At 43.8% G+C, this 22,823-nt stretch overlaps 1 protein-coding gene across 1 annotated transcript in view; it reads left to right on the forward strand.

Annotated features, from left to right (window-relative positions):
* Positions 1 to 22,823, forward strand: part of LOC147703664 (putative DBH-like monooxygenase protein 2) — a 531,825-nt gene that overhangs the window by 316,662 nt on the left and 192,340 nt on the right. The window contains exon 3 of the mRNA XM_086932001.1: positions 1,751 to 1,912. Coding sequence (XP_086788127.1) covers positions 1,751 to 1,912 — 162 coding nt within the window. The remainder of the gene's footprint in view (positions 1 to 1,750; positions 1,913 to 22,823) is intronic.

Raw genomic sequence — 22,823 nt, forward strand, 5'->3', positions numbered from 1 at the left:
AATCAAACACATTACCAACCCACGTGTAAACAATCACTGAAATGTAATCACTGCTACCCTACACCCAGCTCTGTAACCTGCAAATTTTAGGCTCATTTTCGTAAGAGCAACTCATCCCAGGTCTATTTGCAAATGTTTTTAGAGTAACTCTGGGTTTTGCAAATAAAGCAAGTAAACAAAATACAAGATTTTTAAAAAAAGTTCTCACTGGAAAGCACAAAGAATGAATGTGATGGAGTAAAATATAATTGTAAATCCTGAATGGTGAGATAAGTGAAAACAGCACTTGTAGGAGAGCTGAAATATATTTTTTATCTGAGTCATGAACCGATAATCCGAAGCAAGTACTCAAGCCTGCTTAGGCTATTTCTTAGATATCGGTTTATTCTAAAAAAACACTGAAGAATCACAACTTTATAAAATATACAAATTAGGTAACATTAGGACAATATACAGTAGGTCAGATGTACAGTTCATATATCGCAGAAGCAATGTCCAGAAGTGCTCCATCTAGCAGACGTTTTTAATAATAGCTGGAGCGGGGGATCAAACTGACTCCTTAGTGCCATTCAAAATCATCCAGGCATGGCCATGAACCATTTATATATGGTGAAGCCTTCAGCGTGCCAATTTAACAAAATATATTGGAATCGAAAGAGTTAAACTTAAGAAAGAAAAGAGGTAAGATGAGGTTTAACTTTATTATCTATCATCCTGTATCAGTGGCGTTTTGCTGCTCTCAATTTTTCACTTTTATGTATGACTTTAGCACAGTGGTGTGATCCTGGGCAGCCAGTTCTTATCTCTCCAGCTGTGCGGTCCTTACTCTGAAGATGGCCAGGTGTGTATAGTCAAGTCAAAATACACTTTATTCGATTTGATTAAAATCATAAAAGTCAATAAAAACACAATAATATGTACAAGTTAAAAAGAATACATACAGGTGTGTATAGAAAAAGTCTATAGATAGTTCAGTTCGAACTAAGAATGTCTGCACTGATAGAAAGAATTTCACGTTTTAATATACAGGTCTTATCAGCAATAATATCCATTCTTGCTGAATGATGCATTTACTTATGTGATACATGCCTCTCAAAGGTGTATCCTCTTTAGATGCACATTTCATAGAATAGCTTTGTTGAAAGGCTAAAGTTACTTACCTATAACACTGGTTATCCAAGATGGGTCTAGACCTAGATTTATGTTCTATTTAATACTCCTAGCTGAAAGGGAAATGTGTTTAAATGTAGCACCCACTCTCCTGTTTAGGGATCCACCTTAGATAGTCAGGGGCAAGTCCTTTGCGCTGTTGGTGCGTCACTTTTAATATGGGAAAAAGTGATGTACAGGCATCGCAAGGGGCTTGTACATAGGCCCCTCAGTCTTTAACTCCCTTGGGAAAAGATCATTCACCCACTTGTCTCTGCCTAGCCAAATCTTGACTTTGAGAAAAGGCGTTGTGCTTTCCATAAAGGGATTCGAAAAAACACACTGGTTGGGACCAACCCTAGCTTACAATTCCTATTCACTGACATTTCGTTGGCCCAGTAGATCCCTTGGTAAGGGTATGTAAGTGTGGCTCTTGATGTGAGGGGGAAAGACAGAGTTCACCTAGAAGTTCACTTCCCATAAAATCCGTTCATCAGCTTCTACAGCTTGTCCAGCTGTTGAACTGTGAGATTTGTGTCCCTCTGTGAGTTGATAATATTTTGCTTTGTCCCTGATCCAAACACTTTGCAAACCCTAACAGGAAGATACCATGCGTGTGATCTTCGCCTATGGCACGGATGACATCATTCATTATCACGAAAGCCGCAGAGGAACAAAGTCAATCTATTTGCTGCAAGAGGATTCGCCCTCCCGCATGTCCAATCCAAGCACCGTTCTCACAAAGGAGTTAAGGATACGCAATGTAAGTTTCATTATGATGTTATAAGGACCAAGTTTAAGTCTGTACATGAGAGCTATGAAGTGCAGCTACATTACAATGTTTTAAATGCTGTATCAATCAGGCACCGGATATTTCTGTTAATGTTGTCATAGCAATTTCCAGCACTCAAAATGGGGCAGAGGATGTGAAAGGTGGGCATCCTAGGGAGTTCACTTTGCCACTGGATTCAAGCTAGCCTGGCTGATGAGGAGGTGTTACCCTGAAACTGGTCCCAGGATGCTTGTTTCCAGACCAGGGAAGACCTGGCTTGGCAGTTCGGTCTTGACTGTTCCCATGAGGCACAGGGTCAAGACTGATTTGCATATGGCTGGGTCTTAATAGGGGTGCCATGGTGAGCAAAAGAACAATGGATTTAACCCAGATCTGTGACTGGGGGTGAGTGTCTGAAAAGTTTCAGAGCTCTGTCCATCATCTCCTTGTGTTCGCTTCATCCTGGGGAGCCGCCAAATATCTTCAGCAATCCCTTTACTGCCCAACAATAAGAGTGGCTCGCAGTTTCTTTAGTGAAAGGAAATTGTCAAATCTCTCTTGATAGAGCTTGATACTGACGTGGTTTGTTTTAATGACGCGTGACAAGATAAACTGCTGTTAAATCTCTAGTTGTAGAATAACTTGGCATAAGTGCTTGTCATATATCCCACTCTACCCTAAAACATAAAATACAAGAAAATGATATGTTCTATTATCAGCACAACAGTTATCTTCTTAGTTTTGACTTAAAGTGTTTTTTTCTAAAATCCATTTCGATCATATTGTTTTTCAAACAAATGTTTTATTTTACGGAGTTTTATATAGTGCAAACTTGACCCGATATCAGGTATCAGAGCGCTTTACATAGCACCAGTTGCATTACATGAGGACACATTCATTAAAAAAAAATGTTGTTAGGCACGGGGAGATGCTAGATTCATCAAAGACCCGTTTTGCGAGTCTTTAATAGCGATTCATAAGGAATCGCTATTACAGACTCGCAAAACGGGATTCATGTAGGAATCGCAAAATAAATTGCGATTCCTACACATTCCTAAAGGCCCATAGGAATGAATGGGGAGTATTCCTTATTTGCGATTAGCAATTATCTAATCGCAAATAAGGTAGCGATTTCAAGGGTGCCAGGGGTGTCCAAAGGACACCCTGTAGCACCCCTGAAATGCACATTTACACAGGTGTTGCGCACACACATGTCCAAAGGACATGTGTGTGTGTAACATGCAACAGAGAAAAATGCACTAAAGTGCTTTTTACTATTTTTTCGCTATTTACCACGAAGTCAGACTTTGTGGTAAATAGCGACCAAATATTGCGAATTCGCAATTTCAAATTGGTTAATGAATTGCATTAAAGGAATCTCTAATAGAGATTTGTTAAATCCAATTCCTCGCAAATATGCGATTTCGCAAATAGCTATTTTTGCATTTGGGATAATGAATCCCAAATGCAAAAATTGCACTCGCAAAGGGCCAGATTCTCAGAATATGGCCCTTTCCAAGCGCAATTTACCTTGATGAATCCATGTGATTTGACAAGAATCACAGGATGTTCAGCGTAATGGCCGAGACTCCAGCTCGGTTCCCCAGATTCGAGGTCGACCGCCCTAGCCGTTAGGCCAACTCCCCCCCCCCTATGTTCTCATTCAGTTTGTCTATGAACAGTTTACAACCAAGCCAGGGATGTCATACTGTCTGTTTCAATCACTTCCAAGAAGCAAATCCAGTGACAATGAAGTGGGGGAGAATAGGTTTATGTAAGAAAGTAAACATCCTTACAGGGTTCTGTTGGAAGAGCTCATCACAAGGTGGGATAGTTCATCCACCAAAACCCAAAGTGCATCCGGATATCTTAAAGTGGCAGAGATCCTCTATAAGAGCTGTTGTCTTGCTTTAACATAAAGAAAATAGCGAAAAATGGATCTTATTTTTTCGCTGTGACTTTTTCTCTTCCTATGTAGTTCTGTGGAATAATTGTGCTGATGGAATGTATTTTCCTTTGCTTGTCTCCTTAGTGAACTCATCGAACATTTTACAGTATTATCTTGTCTTCTGTGAGACACATGGAAAACATCAAACACAATTTATTCTTTATCTTGTATGTGGTGAAAAGAAGTCAGGCCACTTGCAGATACAGAAACACCTGTAGGGGCAAAGGGAGTATTTCCACCAAACCAGTGTCCATGGAGGCAGGTAGGGGCTGAGGCACAGACAACTGCATGGCAGGCTGACAATCCTGACGTGCTGCCTTCTCTGCTTTAGCCCCTCTCATGGTGGATTGATCCACATGACTCACAAAATATCCTTTGAAAACTGGAAGGCTAAGTTAGGCGGCTGAGAGATATTGTGCAATGTATCATGATTAGTGGTGCTCCTAACAGGTTTTTTGAACATTATTTGCTGTTTTATCAGCTTGAGTGACATCCCCGTTCTGAGCAACCATCATCAACTACAGACACAGACATGTACCCCATCAGCTTCTTTCAAAAATTCTCCAACTTTGTTTTCACCATCAAGTGATGACTTAAGGAGTTTTCATTGCTAATGACTTCAATCTGTGGGTAATGAGAAGCAGAAGAAATCTGCAAACTTACCTGAAATATGGAACCACTTGAATGTGATCAACACCCTCTGAGGCGGAAGCCGGAGGAGATACTCGATCCTTTTTAAAAATTGTATTTTCTGATTTCTCATGTTTTAAAACTTTGCACTTGATTAGAAGCCTTCTTTGGGCAAAACCGCCAGGCAGGCTCTTCACCTTCAGCGGAACTAGCGCTGTTAGGTGGCATACTTTGCTCACGAACGCCATCACTCGAGACACGAGGCCACGCCCCCTGTCAGGCCACGCCCACAACCCCCGCCTTTAAAACAGCGCTGACCAATAACGCGTTTTACTGGATACAACACCCTCTGAGGCGGAAGCCGGAGGAGATACTCGATCCTTTTTAAAAATTGTATTTTCTGATTTCTCATGTTTTAAAACTTTGCACTTGATTAGAAGCCTTCTCTGGGCAAAACCGCCAGGCAGGCTCTTCACCTTCAGCAGAACTAGCGCTGTTAGGTGGCATACTTTGCTCACGAACGCCATCACTCGAGACACGAGGCCACGCCCCCTGTCAGGCCACGCCCACAACCCTTCTCCCCAAATGTGCCACCAGCGCAAGTGCAGCGGACGAGCGCAGCGGGGGCGCCGTTTACGCGCCGAAGGCGCGCCTAAGGCAAGCCCGTCCGCGCCCGTCCGCGCCAAGACCGCGACAGGCGCAGGAAACTCTGCACCCGGGTCCCCACTATAAGCTACCAAGCCAACTCTCTAATAAACTTACGCAGCGGCGCGCACTGTGACTGCAAAGTTGACATCAACACCATCAAGGGGCCTTTTAGCTGCAGGCTATGCAGATGGACCTCCTCCCCTGTTAAGACTTCAGCCCCTCAAGTAAACTCTAGGGAAGACAACTCACCCTTTATCGGAGGGTTGATCAATGCTCGATCCATGGCCTGCCATAACCAAGACATTAAAGACCTCATTCAGGAATCAAACCTTGACTGTCTTCTTATAACGGAGACCTGGCTTACGGACAACAGTAATCCTGACTTAGCCACTGCTCTTCCACAAGGATACTCCATATTTAGGCAAGACAGATTAAAGGGGCGAGGCGGAGGAGTAGCCCTGCTACTACGCAACTCCTTCAAATGCCACACCTTCATCCTTGACTCACTAAAAGGAGCCGAATCCCTCGGATTCTCTATCAAACTTAACGAGTCCACCTCCTTCTCAGGAGGACTTGTCTATCGCCCCCAGGTACCGCTACCAAATTCTTAGACTCCCTCAGTGACACCCTCGGTCAGCTCCTAATCAGATACCCGCATGTCACCCTGCTGGGTGACTTAAATCTGCACCTCGATTCCACAGAGGATGCGCAGACACTTAACTTCCACCAAACCTTGGAGATCTTCAACCTCCAACAAAGGGTCAAGCAACCTACCCACCTAGCGGGACACACTCTAGATGGGGTCTGTACCAACCTCCCCTCTCTAGAAACCCACACCCCAGTCCCACAAATCTGGACCGACCACAATCTGATCCCATTACTCATTAGAACCCCCCAGCATATAAACGCAATAAAACCTAGTTCATCTCCAGAGAACCAGGTCAACTGGAAAAAGGTAGAAAACGCCTTTAAACTCAAACCCACCTTTGAGACCCAGATCCCCAGCATGACTGGAAACGTGGAACAAGACTCCCAATCCTTCCACAACTGGATGTCACACGAAATTAAAGCCTGTGCCCCACCCAAACCCATTAGGAAAACGGTTACTAAAAACAAAACGAACGCCCCCTGGTTTACAACAGAAGTAGCCAAGGCTCATCTGCTTTGCAAAAAAGGGGAACGCAAATGGCGAAAAACATATGACAGTATGGACAGAAACTCCTATGTCCAACTAAGGAAAAGCTATCACTCCATTATAAAAAGCGCCAAAAAAGAATTTTACACCAAAGCCATTAATGAGGCCAAGCAAAAGCAAAAAACCCTGTTTGCAATAGTGAAGTCTTTCACTCATCCTAAAGCCTTACAGTCTGAAATGCCTCCCTCTCAAGACCTCTGCGACCAAATAGCAGACTTCTTTGAAGAGAAAATCAACCTCATTCAGAAAGATTTTCCTCCATACCAACACTCCCAGTCCCCCATCACTCAGGAAGAAGAAGGAAATGCCACTGGTTACCTAAAGACTTTTTCACAGGTCACCCTAGCACAAACCAGGGAAGTCCCTCCGACTCCTGCCCTCCCAGAATCCTTCATCAACTGTTGGAAACTGTCAATCCCATCATAAATGAAATAGTAAACACCTCCCTCAGCACTGGTATTGTCCCGAGTGCATGGAAACATGGCATTGTTAAACCTCTAATGAAAAAACCGAACAAACGCCCTTCGGACCTGACCAACCTCCGCCCAATCTCCCTTCTCCCAGTGTTGGGGAAAATCACAGAACAAATAGTCTACAGGGAACTCAAAAACCATCTGGAAACGAACAATATTCTCCACCCCCAACAATCAGGCTTCCGCCCCCAGCACTCAACAGAAACAGCCTTGATCGAATTAACTGACTCCATAAAACTTCTCCAAGATCAAAGAAAAAACGCTGTATTGATCTTGTTGGACCTCACAGCAGCGTTCGACACCATCTCCCACCTTATACTCCTGGACAGACTTAGGGATATTGGCATCTCCGACCTGGAATTGGACTGGATAACATCTTTCCTAACTGAAAGATCCCAATCCATCAAACTAGGACCTTTCAGCTCTGTAGAGAAAAAGATTCGATCAGGAGTTCCACAAGGTTCCATTCTAAGCCCCTTGCTTTTTAACGTTTACCTCATACCCCTTATCTCCCTGATCGAATCATTCGGCATCACTGTTACATCTTATGCCGATGATACCCAACTCATAGTCCCGCTAGAGGAGAACTCTACGACTGCCAAACAAAATCTAACAAACTGCCTGAAAGATGTCTTCCTGTGGATGGAAACTAACCATCTCAAGTGTAACACAGGTTGTAGCAGGGTTTCCGTTCTCCCACAGAACTGTGCACAGAGATCTAGAACCTGGGTGAGTTAGGATGATCCAAAACTCACCTTTGTTTCAGAAATCCCCTTACCAAGCTAGCTACAGTGTCTCATCGGTAGTAATAACTTACCAATGACTTAGACAATCCAGAACATGAACTTAGAGTACCTCAGGTATTGTGGAACACATGAACACTCTTTCGTTATATAATCATTCCAAACCGAAACTGGGAGGCAAAGAATACACGTGCAAGTTTGAAATGTTTATTTTTCAATGCAGCATTCTCAAACGCAGTATCTTGTATAATATCAACATACATATTATAAAAATCAGAGTCAGCAGCATAGTCACTAATCCATAGTAAGCAAAAGGTGATAGCATGTTATGATGCAAAAATCTATAGAATTCTGTATCACCTATATTTCGCTCACCCTAATTAGCATATTATATTATATCTAAGAAGGTCTCATCTGGGTTTTAGCAGAGCGGACACATACCTCTAATTCTCAGTAGGAGGAGATCACATCAACAGCTACCAGCTCTCTGCATGCAAAGCATCAAGTGTGTTGATTCATTCCCTGTAACTGTATCTTAAACCCGCGTAGAGCCCAATGTTGGCAGCAACATTATTTGTGTTATGTCTAACGTGGTGCGAGGATCAGGCCTTCAGCAACCTTGTGTTAAGTTATTCTTAGAGTGTGAGTTCTCGGTGTGCAGACAGTTGTACCAAGTGTACCAAGCACAACTGATACTAGAGCAATAACATATTATTCTCAAATAAATCACATCTTTCGTCTAGGTTGAAAGCTACAATAACAATTAGGTGTCGTGTGCAAACTCAAGCTGGAAGAAAATATTGCGTTTAAACATTTAATAAGCTCATGCTAACTTAACACAATATATAGAAACGTAGTAACCATATGACACCCCCCCAATGATCCGAGGACGGTTTAAAAAGGAGAAAACACAAGCTAATACCATATGAAAGGTAAAACATGAAAGCAGAGTTCAATGATATTGAGCCAAGCTAAATGAATGCAAATGTATGTAAAAATTAAAAACAAAAATATGTATGAATGCCTATAGTGGCCACACAAAATATAAAAGTCGAACTTAAGGCCTACTCTCAGTTCATAGGCCCAGAACATATGAAAAGCGAATGTTCGTATTGAAAAAGGCACCATTCAGAATTACTAAAAAGTCACGTGCCATAATAATGAAAGTCTTCAAAGTCACTCATGGGTTGAATGAATATGCAAAATAGGTAGCTACAGCTTCCAACATGAAATCACTGTCATCATCCGAAAACAGTTCAGCCATCCAATTAAGCAATGGGAAAGAACATACGTGCTCCTCCAACACCGATTCCTCTAGCAACATCAGAGGAGAACTCAGTGGGTTCTCGAGAACACTATGTGCCAGAAAGTCATGCGCCGCTGCGAATATGTCCCACTGACCCATTAGTCCATGCATCGCTGCCACAGCCATAACTCTTTCGCCAGAACAGACCAACTCGTGAGCCACTACGGGGTTCATCAGCTGATCAAAATCGACGTCAGGAGAAGTCGGTAAACAGAGACACAAATCAATGGCCCAGTCGAAATCACAGCTCAGGCAATGAAACACGGGCTGGACACATGTGAAATAGGAAAATCTGAACGATAATCCAAAAGCTGTGCTTAAAGTCGCAAGCGGGAAGGAGCCATAGTAATCAAGCATCCGGTTGCGAAACTGCATCAGTAGGGGCTGAGCGTTTCCTTGCGCAGGATGGGCATCCATGTTTTATAAAGTAAAATATCACCAGAACGCCTGCAGCCAAAGCCAGCAAAACAGGAAATCCGCCAAACAGGCTTGCGAATATAGAATGAAAGAACGCAGGGATAATACCAAATACTTTTTCAAATGTAGTCACGAGACCACTGCTAACCAATTTTAAAAAATGAGCCAGGCCTACTGTCGAGGAGGCATTGAAGATTTGATGAACCAGCTCGGAGAAATGAAACGGCAAATCAGTACTTAAAAGTGCCTGCACCTCTGTGCGTGTGTTTGCTATGTGAAGGACATAAGTTTCGCGGGCAGAGCTCAGGGCCACCTGCTTTTGAGACAATAGGGCTCTTATACGACTTAAACCATTGAACTCGGCTTTCAAGGCTGGTATTCGTGGCCAAATTGAAACATCTGAATTCCCATGCGTGGGCGGATATAACACATTCTTGCAACAAACCACCCTCTCTGAAACGGTTACCACATAAGCGATACCGGCCTGTAACCCACAACATAGTTCGTTATTCAAAAGTAAATAACTACCGTTGGACAATAAAGTGAACGTGGGAACTATTGCAGGAACCGGTGTCCCTTTCAAAACACAGGCCAAATTAGGTTTGTCCTGATTACAAGAACCATGCAACTGGAAGTGTCTGCATATTAGTGAGCGGTCAGGCGACTGTGTACATTCTTCACCATTCAGATTCACTTCATTTCCCTCTTTTAGGCATCTGTAAGTGTATGGTAAAGACCATGTCTCATGGAGGAAAGCACTGCCTAATGGTTTATATCGCCCTATAGCCATATATTTCATACAATTTGTAAATTTATACAGAGCAAAAGGTAAGGTAATAACACCATGGATAAGCCATGTAGCAGCAGTCACCTCAGCCACCGAAAAGTGCAAGGATTCTAATTTTTCAATGTGTAACATAGAAAATGATGCATCTCTCATTGACAGCATACGCTGTTTTTCAGTCAAATTAAATGGGGCAAATAGTGATGAGACGTTCATAAAATTCCATGGCACACGACCAGACTTCAAAGTCTGTAGTGTCCATGCAAACTGCATTACAGAACGCAATTGATTTTGACCATGATATAACACGGACACTTCATCCTGTACAATGTCAACTACAGAAGACACAATATTGTTCAACGTGTAAACTCGGGAAGAAAGCGTGTTAATACTGTTATCGACAACTGCAAGCACCTTTTCTAAATTTGCTTGATCAATAGCTCTCAGTCGTCTAGCAGCTTCAATTTGGGAAACTTTCCAAATTTCATTGTAAATCGCATACAGCCATCTTTTAGATCTACCTTTAGCTGGGCCTTTTATAAAATCGTTCAAATCCACATTATCATTTAATTGAGACAGATGTAGTTTGACTGCAGCTAATGTGGAATGTTGCAACCAATTCTGACACAGTTTTCCCACAGAATAAGTCGTGACAGTATAATCAGTTCCAAAACGGGGATCAGGTCTGACATATGTGAACCCTTCAGCCAAACCCAGAAAACGACGTTGGCAAGAATCAGCACTCCTATGCCACATCAGCCAACCCTTGGAATCCAAACTGGAAACGTTAAAGGATGAATTGTGCAAAAGAGCTTGCAACTCATGAATGGACAAATCAGTAAAATTACCCCAACCTGAATATTCCTCTAAATCTGGGATGGTCGGTGTATTTAATTTTTTAGAAGTAGCCAATCCAAAGCATGTTGTTTGGAAAATGGATGAATTTAAAAACAACATGTGATTCGGGATGAGACATGCACGGTGCAAAGCCTCAGTGCCTTGTACCTGCCAATCTTTGGTACCCCAAACCGATTTAAGGTCAATTGTTCCCTTCCAAAACTCGTAGCCATCTACAGCCAACCTGTCTAGAAAGGACTTCGAATACAGCAATTTTGTATCGGTAAGTCTAACTTTGGACATGGACTTTTGCATCATTTTAAAATAAAATGACTCGGGATTAGATTGATTAAAGTCTGTAAAATAAGTGTATTTTTTCAGAAACGTATTGGAGCTGCCACCTAATGGAGCAGGGCAATGTTCCCATTGTGTATAATTTACAGCAGCCCTCCTGGAATTTGTCTTATGTAAAAAATGATTACCATAGTGTTGAAAACAAAACAAATCACCATAATTAGTAGAATCTGAATACAGATCCTCAGCATCGAAGGCAGCATAATACTTCAAATCAGAGAATAATGCTTCTACGGCCTGAATATCCCAATCATCAGAACGTATATTTTGCTTAATCACATCTCCCATGTTTACTCTAAGTACATTTGGAACATTAATCACTACAGTGGGCCCATGTATCTGAAACCTAACCGCATCCCACACAATCCCATCAAGGACAGGCCAAGCAGTAATGTTGACTGTATTTAAGTTTTGTTTCAGTCTGTGCGCTGAATGTGAAGAGGAAAGAGGGGCCAATGTTCCATTTAGGTACCGAATTCCTGTTCTTTCTTTAACGTAGTGGCCATCGATCAGACGGAAAAAATAAAACACAAAACCAATTGACATAAAAAGGTAAAATGAAAATAGGATCAACCAAATGTATGTCCATGGGGGAATCAAAAAATGTTTTTTAAATAACTTGGCATATTTTGAAATATTTGAGGGTTTCTTTGAAAGTTCCGAAACAGAGTCAAAAGAGAATCTGGATTGGTCTGCCAAACGGGTCTGTAAATCAGGCATCGATAAATCAGCAGGATAAGTGTAGTTCAGCTCATCAATGTTAGTAACAGGAATAGTATTTAATAAAGGACTGGATATGGCAGGCATCTCGAGGGACACCTCCTGTTCTGCACCAGATGTTATTGCTAGCACAGAGTGCCTCACCATGGAAGGACAGGATACAGCCGGTGTCATGCTATGAAGAATCGGCCACCCTGTGTGTCTTGACATTGTCAATAGAAATAAATCTGTTTTCCTTACGACCTGGAAGTGGTGGTAAAATGACTGTTCTTGTGCCCTTCACTCCAAGAACTCGAACCGGTGCACGATATGATGGACCAAACTCTTTCTTGTTATCGATCTTCTCTCGAACCAGTTCTCCAACTTGGGGTAGCCAGCCAACTACCGGAATCTGCAGCGCATCATCCGATGTGAAGGGCAAATGTTCCTTTGCAAGACTGTCTCTGGTCTTTTGTAGATTCTGTAAAACATTGCAATGTTCATCTACGTCAAAGGCCGTGGCCTGGGCCTTGCAGTCTAGCCCATCGAGGTCAGGGACATACATCTTGATACCAAAGAGCATTTGGGGTCCGCCCACCCAGAGACCTTCTAGGGAGATTATTAAGCGCACGCTGCACGCCTATGAGGTGGGCTAACCAGTTTCTGCCAGTGCCTATAACTCGAGCTGTCAAAGATTGCTTTAAGTCGCGGTTCATTCGTTCAACTACACTGTTACCCTCAGGTCTGTAGGGACTCGAAAACTTGACTTGGACCCCCATCGAAACCATAGCATCCTTATATGTCTTAGAGGCGAATGACGGACCCTGATCCGAATGAAAGGTACCACAGGCAAAAATTCCCACAAAGACTCGCAAATCCTTAATGACAGTACGTGAATCAGTGCTCCGATGTGGCCATACCCACACAAAGCGTGTGCATGAATCAACTGCTACTAAGATGTACTTGTATGCAGTATCAGAAGAAAATGGACCGCAGTGATCCAAATAAACGCATCCAAGCGGTTTATTCGAGATGTACAACTGTGTCTGAGGCGGACGCGCAGCAGTTGAAGGCTTAATCTGCTGGCAAATGTCACATTGAAGAACATAATCGCGCGTCTGTTTGTACAGTCCCCGCCACCAGAACCTTTGTTGTAGCTGAGTTACAGTGGCTGAGACGCCCGCATGCGCAGACGCCACACCTTCATGCGCCGCTGTAATCAAAGCAGCTCTGCGGTCCGAGTTGGGAACTAGACGTTCGCCAACATCAGGGATTTTCACATAAGGAACCTTATCGGGCCTTAAGTGGTATGTGTATTTAGAAGGGAACCCCGCAGGATATTTACTTCCCTTCTCTGTTGCAGCAACAGCTGCCAAGATGTCATAATCTATTTTGCTTTTGGACCTCGTGACTGCTGCAACTAAGTATTTTGATACTGCTGACTTCGCTGCTTCATCAGCAAGCGAATTGCCAACAGCGTGGACCCCCACGCGCTGATGACCGAGAGTATGAATCACAAATACGAGTGGCAGCTTCTCTTTCAGTTCCGCCACTCGGACCCAGATCATTTTATGTTTTATTGTGCTACCTTTGGAGTCACGAAATTCATTTTGAATCCAAAAGAACAAGTTCTCATTGTAACACTGGACACAGTAGTAAGAATCACTTACGATCAAAGATGTCACACCAGGATCAGCGTACTCCAATGCAAGCATCAGTGCACGAAGCTCTGCTAATTGTGCGGTGCAGTCCCCAAGCGTCTGCGTGTGCACGACACTGGACTTGAACTCATCATTCACCATGGCACCGACCACAATGGCGCAAGCGGAAACATAGGCATGTTTAGAGCCATGCGCAACCTGCGCCGAACCATCAGTGTAAATGATGCAATGGAAATCCTCCAACGGCCGCATTGCTAATGGAGCAGGATGAACAAATTCATACTGTAAATACTCCTGCGACCGTAAAGTGGCGTCAAAAATAAACGTGACATCCTGGGACGTCAAGGACGCAGCCCATTGAATCCACCGAGGGTGCAAAGCTTTGGAATTAGGTACACTGGCTTTCGTAACCGCCTCTAAGGCAGGACACGGGGTAACAACCAACATGCGTTTTCCTTGTGCCAGGGCACGTTCTTTAAGAATCGCCATCTGCACAGCCGTTAAAACTTTTTCCACAGTGGAAAAGCGCAGTTCAGCCGAAGTGTACAACTGTGACTTGTAAGCAATAGGTACTGTATCTCCTTCATTAAAAGTCAGGTACGTGAAACCCACCGCCCCAGCGATAATTCTTATCACCAGGTTGGTCTGGTTATCACGAGTTTGTAAGTATTCAGAAGCGAGCAAATCAGCCTGCAAAGACTGCAGAATGGCTGAATGCTCAGGCAGCCAGCATGATTTGGAAAAAGATGGTTGTATCAAAGCATACAAAGGCTTGATACGCTGGGCATATTCCGGAATGTAAGTCCTCCCGAAATTCAAAAAGCCCAGTAGAGATTGTAATTTTTTCAGTGTTGTCGGAGAGCGCAACTGTGCGCACTTCTCCAGGAAGTGGGGTGCTAAACCCTTCCCTTCGTTGTTAAGCTTGTAACCTAGAAACAACACTGTGTACTCTGCAATGTGCGACTTTGCAAAGTTAAACTTGTAACCTATGTCAGCAAAGTTACAAATTATGCTATTTACTCGACACAGATGCTCCCAAAGATCGTCGTCTGTGAGATAAATGTCATCCACATACGAACAAGCAACTGGGTCGATGCCCTCCAGAAGAGAGACAATGCGGGCGGAGAATACTCCAGGACTGTTCTTATAGCCCATTGGGAGACGCCGAAACATTTTTTGCACACCGCCGCATGTAAAACTGGTCCATTGGGAACTTAGACCGTCTAATCTATGGGCATAAAAACCATTGGAAATGTCAAGCGTGGTTTTGAACCGTTTACGCTCAAGACTATTCACTAACGCAGAACCATGAGTATTCTGTACTGCGCAGTTACGGCAATGCGAGTTCAATTGCCTATAATCCAAAACCAAACGATATGAGCCGTCTGGCTTGTTTACAGTAAAAAGGGGGTTATTCATCGGTGACACACACGTTTCAATTACACCTTGATATTCCAATTGTTCAAGGATAGCCGCGACTGAAGCTTTGGCTTCACGCCGTATGGGATATTGAGGTTGAGGCTGCGGCTGAGACCGTAAAGGAATCTCGTGGCTTGGTGACAATTTATCCCAGCCACACTGATTGCGGTACACAGCCGGCGCAAGCGCCAGAGCCCACTCTTCTGCAAAATGCAGCGCTTCCACTCTCGGTACAGTGTGCGCGAAACTGGGTAGGATTACCTCCTCCCCTCGCGGAGCTGCGAGAACAAAAGGTGGGGGCCAGTCAGCCTCCGAAAGCAAAATGTCATACGTAGACGAGAGATTTTCCCAAAATACCCCTTTTACAGTTCGCTGCATGTCACCTTCAATTAACAGGACAATTTCAAAAAGACGTTCAGGGGGAGCAACATGCGTATCAGCAGTTTCAATCACAACATAAGTATCAGTCGCTGTCACCTTCAACAGTGGACGGAGGGCCTCTCTCACTATGGTAATCTCTGCTGCGCTTTCCAGCAAGGTCAGAGCCCACGTCAGATTCCGAAGCCGCATTCTCACTATCTGGGGCATAACGATGCGCTGTCAGGGCGGCGACTTTCTTCGTGGCAAACTGTGGTCTCTTGGGCGTAGAGCTTTCCTGCTGCTCTCCACTGTTTTGCGGGCGGGCTGACCACGTCCTTGCTGGCCACCCCGGCCCCTGCCGCCCCCTCCACCACCGGTTGACGGAGCCGATGAGTCCTGAAAGGAACGAGGAGAGCGTTGGTCAGAAGCCTGAAACCTCTCAGGCGATTTAATCATCGCGCGGTCGCGCAAATCATAAACACGATCCGACTGCGCAGGCAACAGAGACGCAGGAGCAGAAACCTGTGTTTGTTGTTGTTGTTGCTTACCCTGATTCTGCTTTTTAGGCCAATTTTGTTTCTTGGACTTTTGTTGACCACTAGTTTCCGATGTCTGACTCTGGGGCTGCTTTTTCTCTTTATCAGGTAAAGCTTTAACCCCCATGGCATTGCGGCCAACCGTTTTATAAGCAGCCACAATTATCCTTGCCAACCGTCGGGGTCGTTCGGCCTCGGGAACCAACTCCAATGCGTTAGCAACCTGAAAGTTCACTGCATCACCCTTGACATTCGCAAGGATCAGATCGCAAACTACATCAAAGGAGCCACACATGTGCATACCCAATTCCACAGCCGACTCCGGTCCGTGTTCGTCTTGAACACATTTAAGGACCCCACCCAGATTGGTCACAGACGGGGTGCCATAACACCTCGAATAGACCGCTGCAAAAGTCTTACCCCAGGTCTCACAGTCAACAAGTTCAGGAGCCAAATCCTTCGGTAAACTTAGTGTAAGAATCCGGTGTTTATCACCCGGACTCGTGTTGGGAAACACAGCTTCCAGCTGGCCGAATTTCTCAGCAAGCCAGAACGGAAAATCATCCTTGTCCTGGGGCTTTTTACCCATCACGGAATTCACCATGACTGGATTGATTTTCAGACCAGCATGTTCTGCACGAAGCTGCGCACCCCTAGGGGCCGCGTCCTGAACATTACGGCTTGTGTAATGAACAAGCGCTCTAATCACTGCCACCGCGACTTCATGAAGCCGCCGCAGATCAGCCACGTTACAAGTGGCACGTAGAGGGTGAGGAGTGAACCCAGCCAAAGCGGGCCAAGGTGTGCCCGGAATGGACAAAGGACCTAACCTCGAAGCGGATAAAGAGTGTGGTAGGGCGCCACCAAACCAAACTCCATGCTGCCAAGCATCAATAGGAACCTCCAGTGCTCTGTACGGAGCATACGCAACCGGTACAGCTGAAGCAGTGTATGAATGGAACACTCCAGAATTAGCGTCCACTGGCGGAAATGTCACCCACGAATAAAATAGTTTGTACGGGTCAGCATGTTCCGCACTCACTACCAGAACGACAGCCAAGCCATCCACAGGAACATCATAAGTCCGCAAATGGTCACGCACCGCAATGCGACTATGCTGCGGGATGTCCACGGCTTGTGCCATGTCTGCACGGGAAAGAGAGAACACAAAGATTACTTTGTAGCACAACTGGGTAGTAATTCAAAGAAACCGTTTACAGATAGTTTCAAGCTTGAAAAAGACCTATTTCAAAAATAGGTAGGTTTTTCCGACACTGCCGTTTTCCGGAAACGGGAATGAAGGCGTTAAGGTTTGAATGATATACTACTCGAGTGTCATGATATAAGGCCAATCAACGTATGGGCGCCATGTAGCAGGGTTTCCGTTCTCCCACAGAACTGTGCACAGAGATCTAGAACCTGGGTGAGTTAGGATGATCCAAAACTCACCTTTGTTTCAGAAATCCCCTTACCAAGCTAGCTACAGTGTCTCATCGGTAGTAATAACTTACCAATGACTTAGACAATCCAGAACATGAACTTAGAGTACCTCAGGTATCGTGGAACACATGAACACTCTTTCGTTATATAATCATTCCAAACCGAAACTGGGAGGCAAAGAATACACGTGCAAGTTTGAAATGTTTATTTTTCAATGCAGCATTCTCAAACGCAGTATCTTGTATAATATCAACATACATATGATAAAAATCAGAGTCAGCAGCATAGTCACTAATCCATAGTAAGCAAAAGGTGATAGCATGTTATGATGCAAAAATCTATAGAATTCTGTATCACCTATATTTCGCGCACCCTAATTAGCATATTATATTATATCTAAGAAGGTCTCATCTGGGTTTTAGCAGAGCGGACCCATACCTCTAATTCTCAGTAGGAGGAGATCACATCAACAGCTACCAGCTCTCTGCATGCGAAGCATCAAGTGTGTTGATTCATTCCCTGTAACTGTATCTTAAACCCGCGTAGAGCCCAATGTTGGCAGCAACATTATTTGTGTTATGTCTAACGTGGTGCGAGGATCAGGCCTTCAGCAACCTTGTGTTAGGTTATTCTTAGAGTGTGCAGTTCTCGGTGTGCAGACAGTTGTACCAAGTGTACCAAGCACGACTGATACTAGAGCAATAACATATTATTCTCAAATAAATCACATCTTTCGTCTAGGTTGAAAGCTACAATAACAATTAGGTGTTGTGTGCAAACTCAAGCTGGAAGAAAATATTGCGTTTAAACATTTAATAAGCTCATGCTAACTTAACACAATATATAGAAACGTAGTAACCATATGACAAGAGATCCTCCCCATGGGGAAAAACGTCAACTTCTGTCCTCATCTCTGGTGGCCAGAGGATTCCACAGCCCCCCCCCAGACCGTCGCAACTGTAAGAAACCTTGGAGTCACCTTCGATACTGACCTATCCTTCGACCAGCATGTCAGGAAAGTGGCAGGAAGCTGCTTCGAAATCATTAAATCCCTCCAAAAAATTTTTGACTTCCTACCAATAGAAGCCAGAAAGGCGGTAACTGTGGCGCTAATTCTTTCACGCATAGATTACTGTAATGGTCTACTGGCAGGTGTGAAAAAAGCCACACTCAAAAAACTGCAGAGTGTTCAGCATTCGGCTGCCAGGCTGGTACTTAAACTCCCCAGGAGATCTTCAGCCTCTACCGCTCTAAGATCCCTCCACTGGTTGCCCTTGCACAAAACGATCCTCTTCAAGATCCTAATTGTTGCCTTTCGGGCATTTAACCACACTGGCCCCAAATACCTAATCAGACGCTATCCCCACTACAACCCCCAGAGGACTCTGAGATCCTCTAACAATAACCTTCTAAAACTAGCTAACCTCAACCTAAAAACTAAAGGGGGTAAAACTCTTACCCACCTATCCTCCAAAGCATGGAACTCTATGCCCCAACATCTGAGATCCCTGACCAAGGAAAGCCATTTCAGGAAACAACTAAAAACATGGATCTTCAGCCTATCTGACGAGTATGTGCGGGACACCATCTAATCCTGCCTAAATTCAATTTCCTGCACACTTTTCCAGTTAGCGCCAGGATGCTTCTTCCGGAGCGACAGCCGCGCTTTACAAATACCAAATACCAAATACCAAATACCAAATACCAAACACATGAACGCTGCCAACCTTAACACCGTCCCTGGCTTCTCTCCACTCACCTTCTCCTTGTTAATAGCCATATCAGATGTTGACAGTCATCTTCACTTATCCTTTTCAATGAGGTAATGACCACTAAAACCTTATGAACTTTAATGTGGCCTGGGGAGGATGGCTGCAGCTAGAGCGGTATTGGGGACTGGGACACTCTTCACTGCATCCACATCTGTTTCAGCATTTCAGAAAGGTTGGCAAGATTTTTCTCATCCAGTCTACTCTTTCTGATGCTTTCTCTCTCTCCCTTTTGCATCTCTCCTCCTCTCTCCTCTTCTCTCTCTGTCACTCTCTGTTTCTCTTCCATTCCCTTTCTTTATCATTCAGTTGCTATTCTCTGAGTTTTTCCCCAAAAAACTGTAACTTCTTTTGTTCAAGGGCAGTGTCATGAGACTCAAGGGGAATGGCAGGGGAAGCAATGAAGTGCCTACTGGGAGTACCAATGCCATCCAAACCATTACCATGCTGCCAGTTATGGGGCTTCTCGATGAGAGTATTGAGTAGTTTTTTAAAGAATACTCTTCACCTGATCACTGCCGTGGATGAACTTGGCATGATACTGACTTGGACAGTTTCAGTGCCCACATTTTACTCGATCTTTTAAAGGCATTTGATGCTGTGTACTTGTTTGAAGCCTAAGTGCTTGTGGTCTGCCAGTACTTGCATTAGACTCTCCTTGGTAACAAGGCACACTCTGCAGTCCTGCACCAGACCGTCAGTTCTGGAGTTTCTCAGCTCAGGGATCAGTCTTGTCCCTCTACATTTTCAGTACCTATGGTCAAGCACTTCGTTAACTCATTTGGAACTTTGGCTTATCATTTTATTCATAAGCAGTTGACACTCAGTTAATCTGCCATTTTAACTGCAATCTTTCCAACCAAACTGTTATGATGGTGGGTTGCACTCAAGTGAAGAAGTGGCTGGACACTAATAGGCTGAAAATGTATTTGGACAAGACATAAGTTCTCATTGTTGGTGGTTTCCCTTCACTTCGGATCTCTCATTTCTGACTTGATAACTTTGGGCATTTTCCTTCCCTAAATAAATCCTTAAAAAAGCTTAGGAGTCAAACTGAGGATCGACGCTCAATTTTTCTGGAAATATGTCATCCTGTTCCTTTCATGCTGAAAATGAAATAGCGTGGCGCACAGCAGTGGTTTTAGATTGGATTCCTAATGTTTGCTATGATTTTGTTTGTGGTTTTAGGGTGCTCCGGCAAGAGACGTAACCATCCGTGTACGTCGTAGATGAGAACTGGTTGTGTGCGTTACATGGGGAGTAAACGTATCCTTGCGTGAGGGCACACACTGTGGTTCGTCAGATCAAGACAGACTCCAATGTTGCTTTTGGCGGTTGATTATTTATTCATCAATATCGCAAAAAGTCATTTGCATTCACAAAATTTCAAAGTTCGTATATCCCATCGTTATGATGATATGTAGACAAACATTTCCAAAGAAATACTCCAATGCATTTCGGGCATGGATTGCCCTTTGTCAAGGAGTTCTGAAAGCAAAAAGACGCTTTTACCTTCCTAATTATGACCAATATAAAATGTACATTCACATTGTATGAAATAACATGACATCATCGATAGCAGAAAAAAAGTGACATGCCCATTTGATAAACCCGTGTGATGGCGTGAGTTTAAGTGAGAAACAGTGGGGGTACAGGGAAATATAGGAGGTTTAGCGTGGTACACTTACGTGTCGAGATCGTGTAAACTCTTGGCTCTCTGGGGAGACAAGAAATAACGGGCGGTTAAGCGGGATAAATGCCCGACGTTAAACAGAGTGGTGTGGGTCTCTGTTGGAGCTCCAACTTACTTGGGAATGGGTGGTGGGAACAGCTGCTGATGGGTCCTAAGGTCGTAGACCGGAGGGTTCACGAAGTGACGGCAGGAGCCGCCGGTGTATGACACTACGCGGAGTTTGCTATGGAAATTGAAAAAGGACTGGGCAAGTGATCGTGAGGGTGGCGGCCATTTTAGAGTGGGGAGTTGATGGTGAATAAAGAACAATATGTCAATTGTGAATGTATACAATGGTTATGTACAAGCAGCAAACACAAGAGATAAAGTGCAAAACAAATATACCACAGGGGGTATTTATAGAAAGCAGCTCAGTTCAATCCGGTCGTTGAGACCGTGGGGCTTCATTGCCTGTAGTCTGTATATCCAAGCGGTTTCACGCTGGAGAAGGGTCTTATTGTTGTCTTTCCCCTCATGTTTTTGGATCATTTCGAGCACCAAGAATTTGAGTTGGGCCACACTAAGGTGGAGTTCGTTGAAATGTATCGCAATGTTAGATTTTTGGTTTTTTGTGCGGATGTTCGACTTATGTTCATTTAGGCGTGTCTTTATTTTTCTGGTGGTTTTACCAACATATATCATGCCGCATGGGCATTTCAATTGGTATATTGAATTGGTTGAATCGCATGTGGCATCGACATGAAGTTTAATTTTGAATCCTCTCATCGGGTGGTTTATGCTGTTGCCCATGATGATATTGTGGCAATTGTTGCAGTTGTGGCACGGACGTGTGCCAGTATGTGTGGTTTGTTGAATGGGTTCTTTGCATAGAATTTCTTTTCAGTTCTCAGATCGAGTGTATGCGAAGATTGGTGGATTTTCAAATAAGTTGCCGAAGTCAGGTTCCGAGGAAAGTATGCGCCAATGTTTTAAGATGATTTTTTTGTATTTTTTACTGGAGGTAGAGTATTTCGACACCAACACTGTTCTGTTTTCATCTTTTTTCGTGGAGCCTTTGAGTGCTTCCTGGCGTGAGATAGCATTGGCTTTCTTTATTGCTTCAGTGAGGGATTCTTGTGGATATCCTCTTTTGGTGAATCTTGTGGCCATTTCCTCCATTTTTTGTATGCATGTTTCTGGATTTGATACAATCCGTTTAATTCTTAACATTTGACTGTATGGCAAGTTCCTTTTGAGCGATTGTTGGTGAAAGCTGGTGTAGTGGACTGTATTGTTACGATCTGTTGGCTTTCTGAACAGATCAGTTGTTAATCCTGTTTCTGTGATTTTGACTAAAACGCCAAGAAAGGTAATTTCGTGTTCACTAATGTTCCACGTGAGAGTGATGCGATTGTCTTTGGAATTCAGGTCAGTCAATGCCGATTCTAAATTTTCTCAGGTGTTTTTCCAGATGAAAAATAAGTTGTCAATGTAACGCACATATAACTTGAGATTGTCTGACCAGTTGGAATTGGCGTAGATGTTAGTTGCTTCAAATTCTGACATGTAGATGTTCGCATAAGTCGGTGCGGCGCAATTGCCCATAGACATTCCAGACATCTGAAGGTAGTGTTGTTGTTCATGTGTGAAGTAGCTATGGTATAGCGTGAAAATGAGGAGTTCCATGAGAAAGGTCTGGAGAGAATCCGAAAGATTACTATTCAGTAATGCCTTTTCTATTGCTTCAATCTCACCTCCGTGGGGAATAGATGTGTAAAGGCTTTTGACATCAGCAGTGCACAGGATTATGTGTTCATCTGTGGCAAGTGATATTTCAGAGAGTTTTTGGAGAAATGTAGTTGTGTCTTTAATGTAGCTCCTGAGATTCGTTACGATGGGTTGTAGATGACGATCCAAGATTTTTTCTGTTGGTTCATGTATAGATCCCCGCGTGGACACAATGGGTCGGAAGAGGGGGTCAATTAAATTCTTGTGTATTTTTGGTAACATC

Source organism: Lissotriton vulgaris, chromosome 7, assembly GCF_964263255.1.
Source record: "Lissotriton vulgaris chromosome 7, aLisVul1.2, whole genome shotgun sequence".
NCBI lineage: Eukaryota > Metazoa > Chordata > Amphibia > Caudata > Salamandridae > Lissotriton > Lissotriton vulgaris.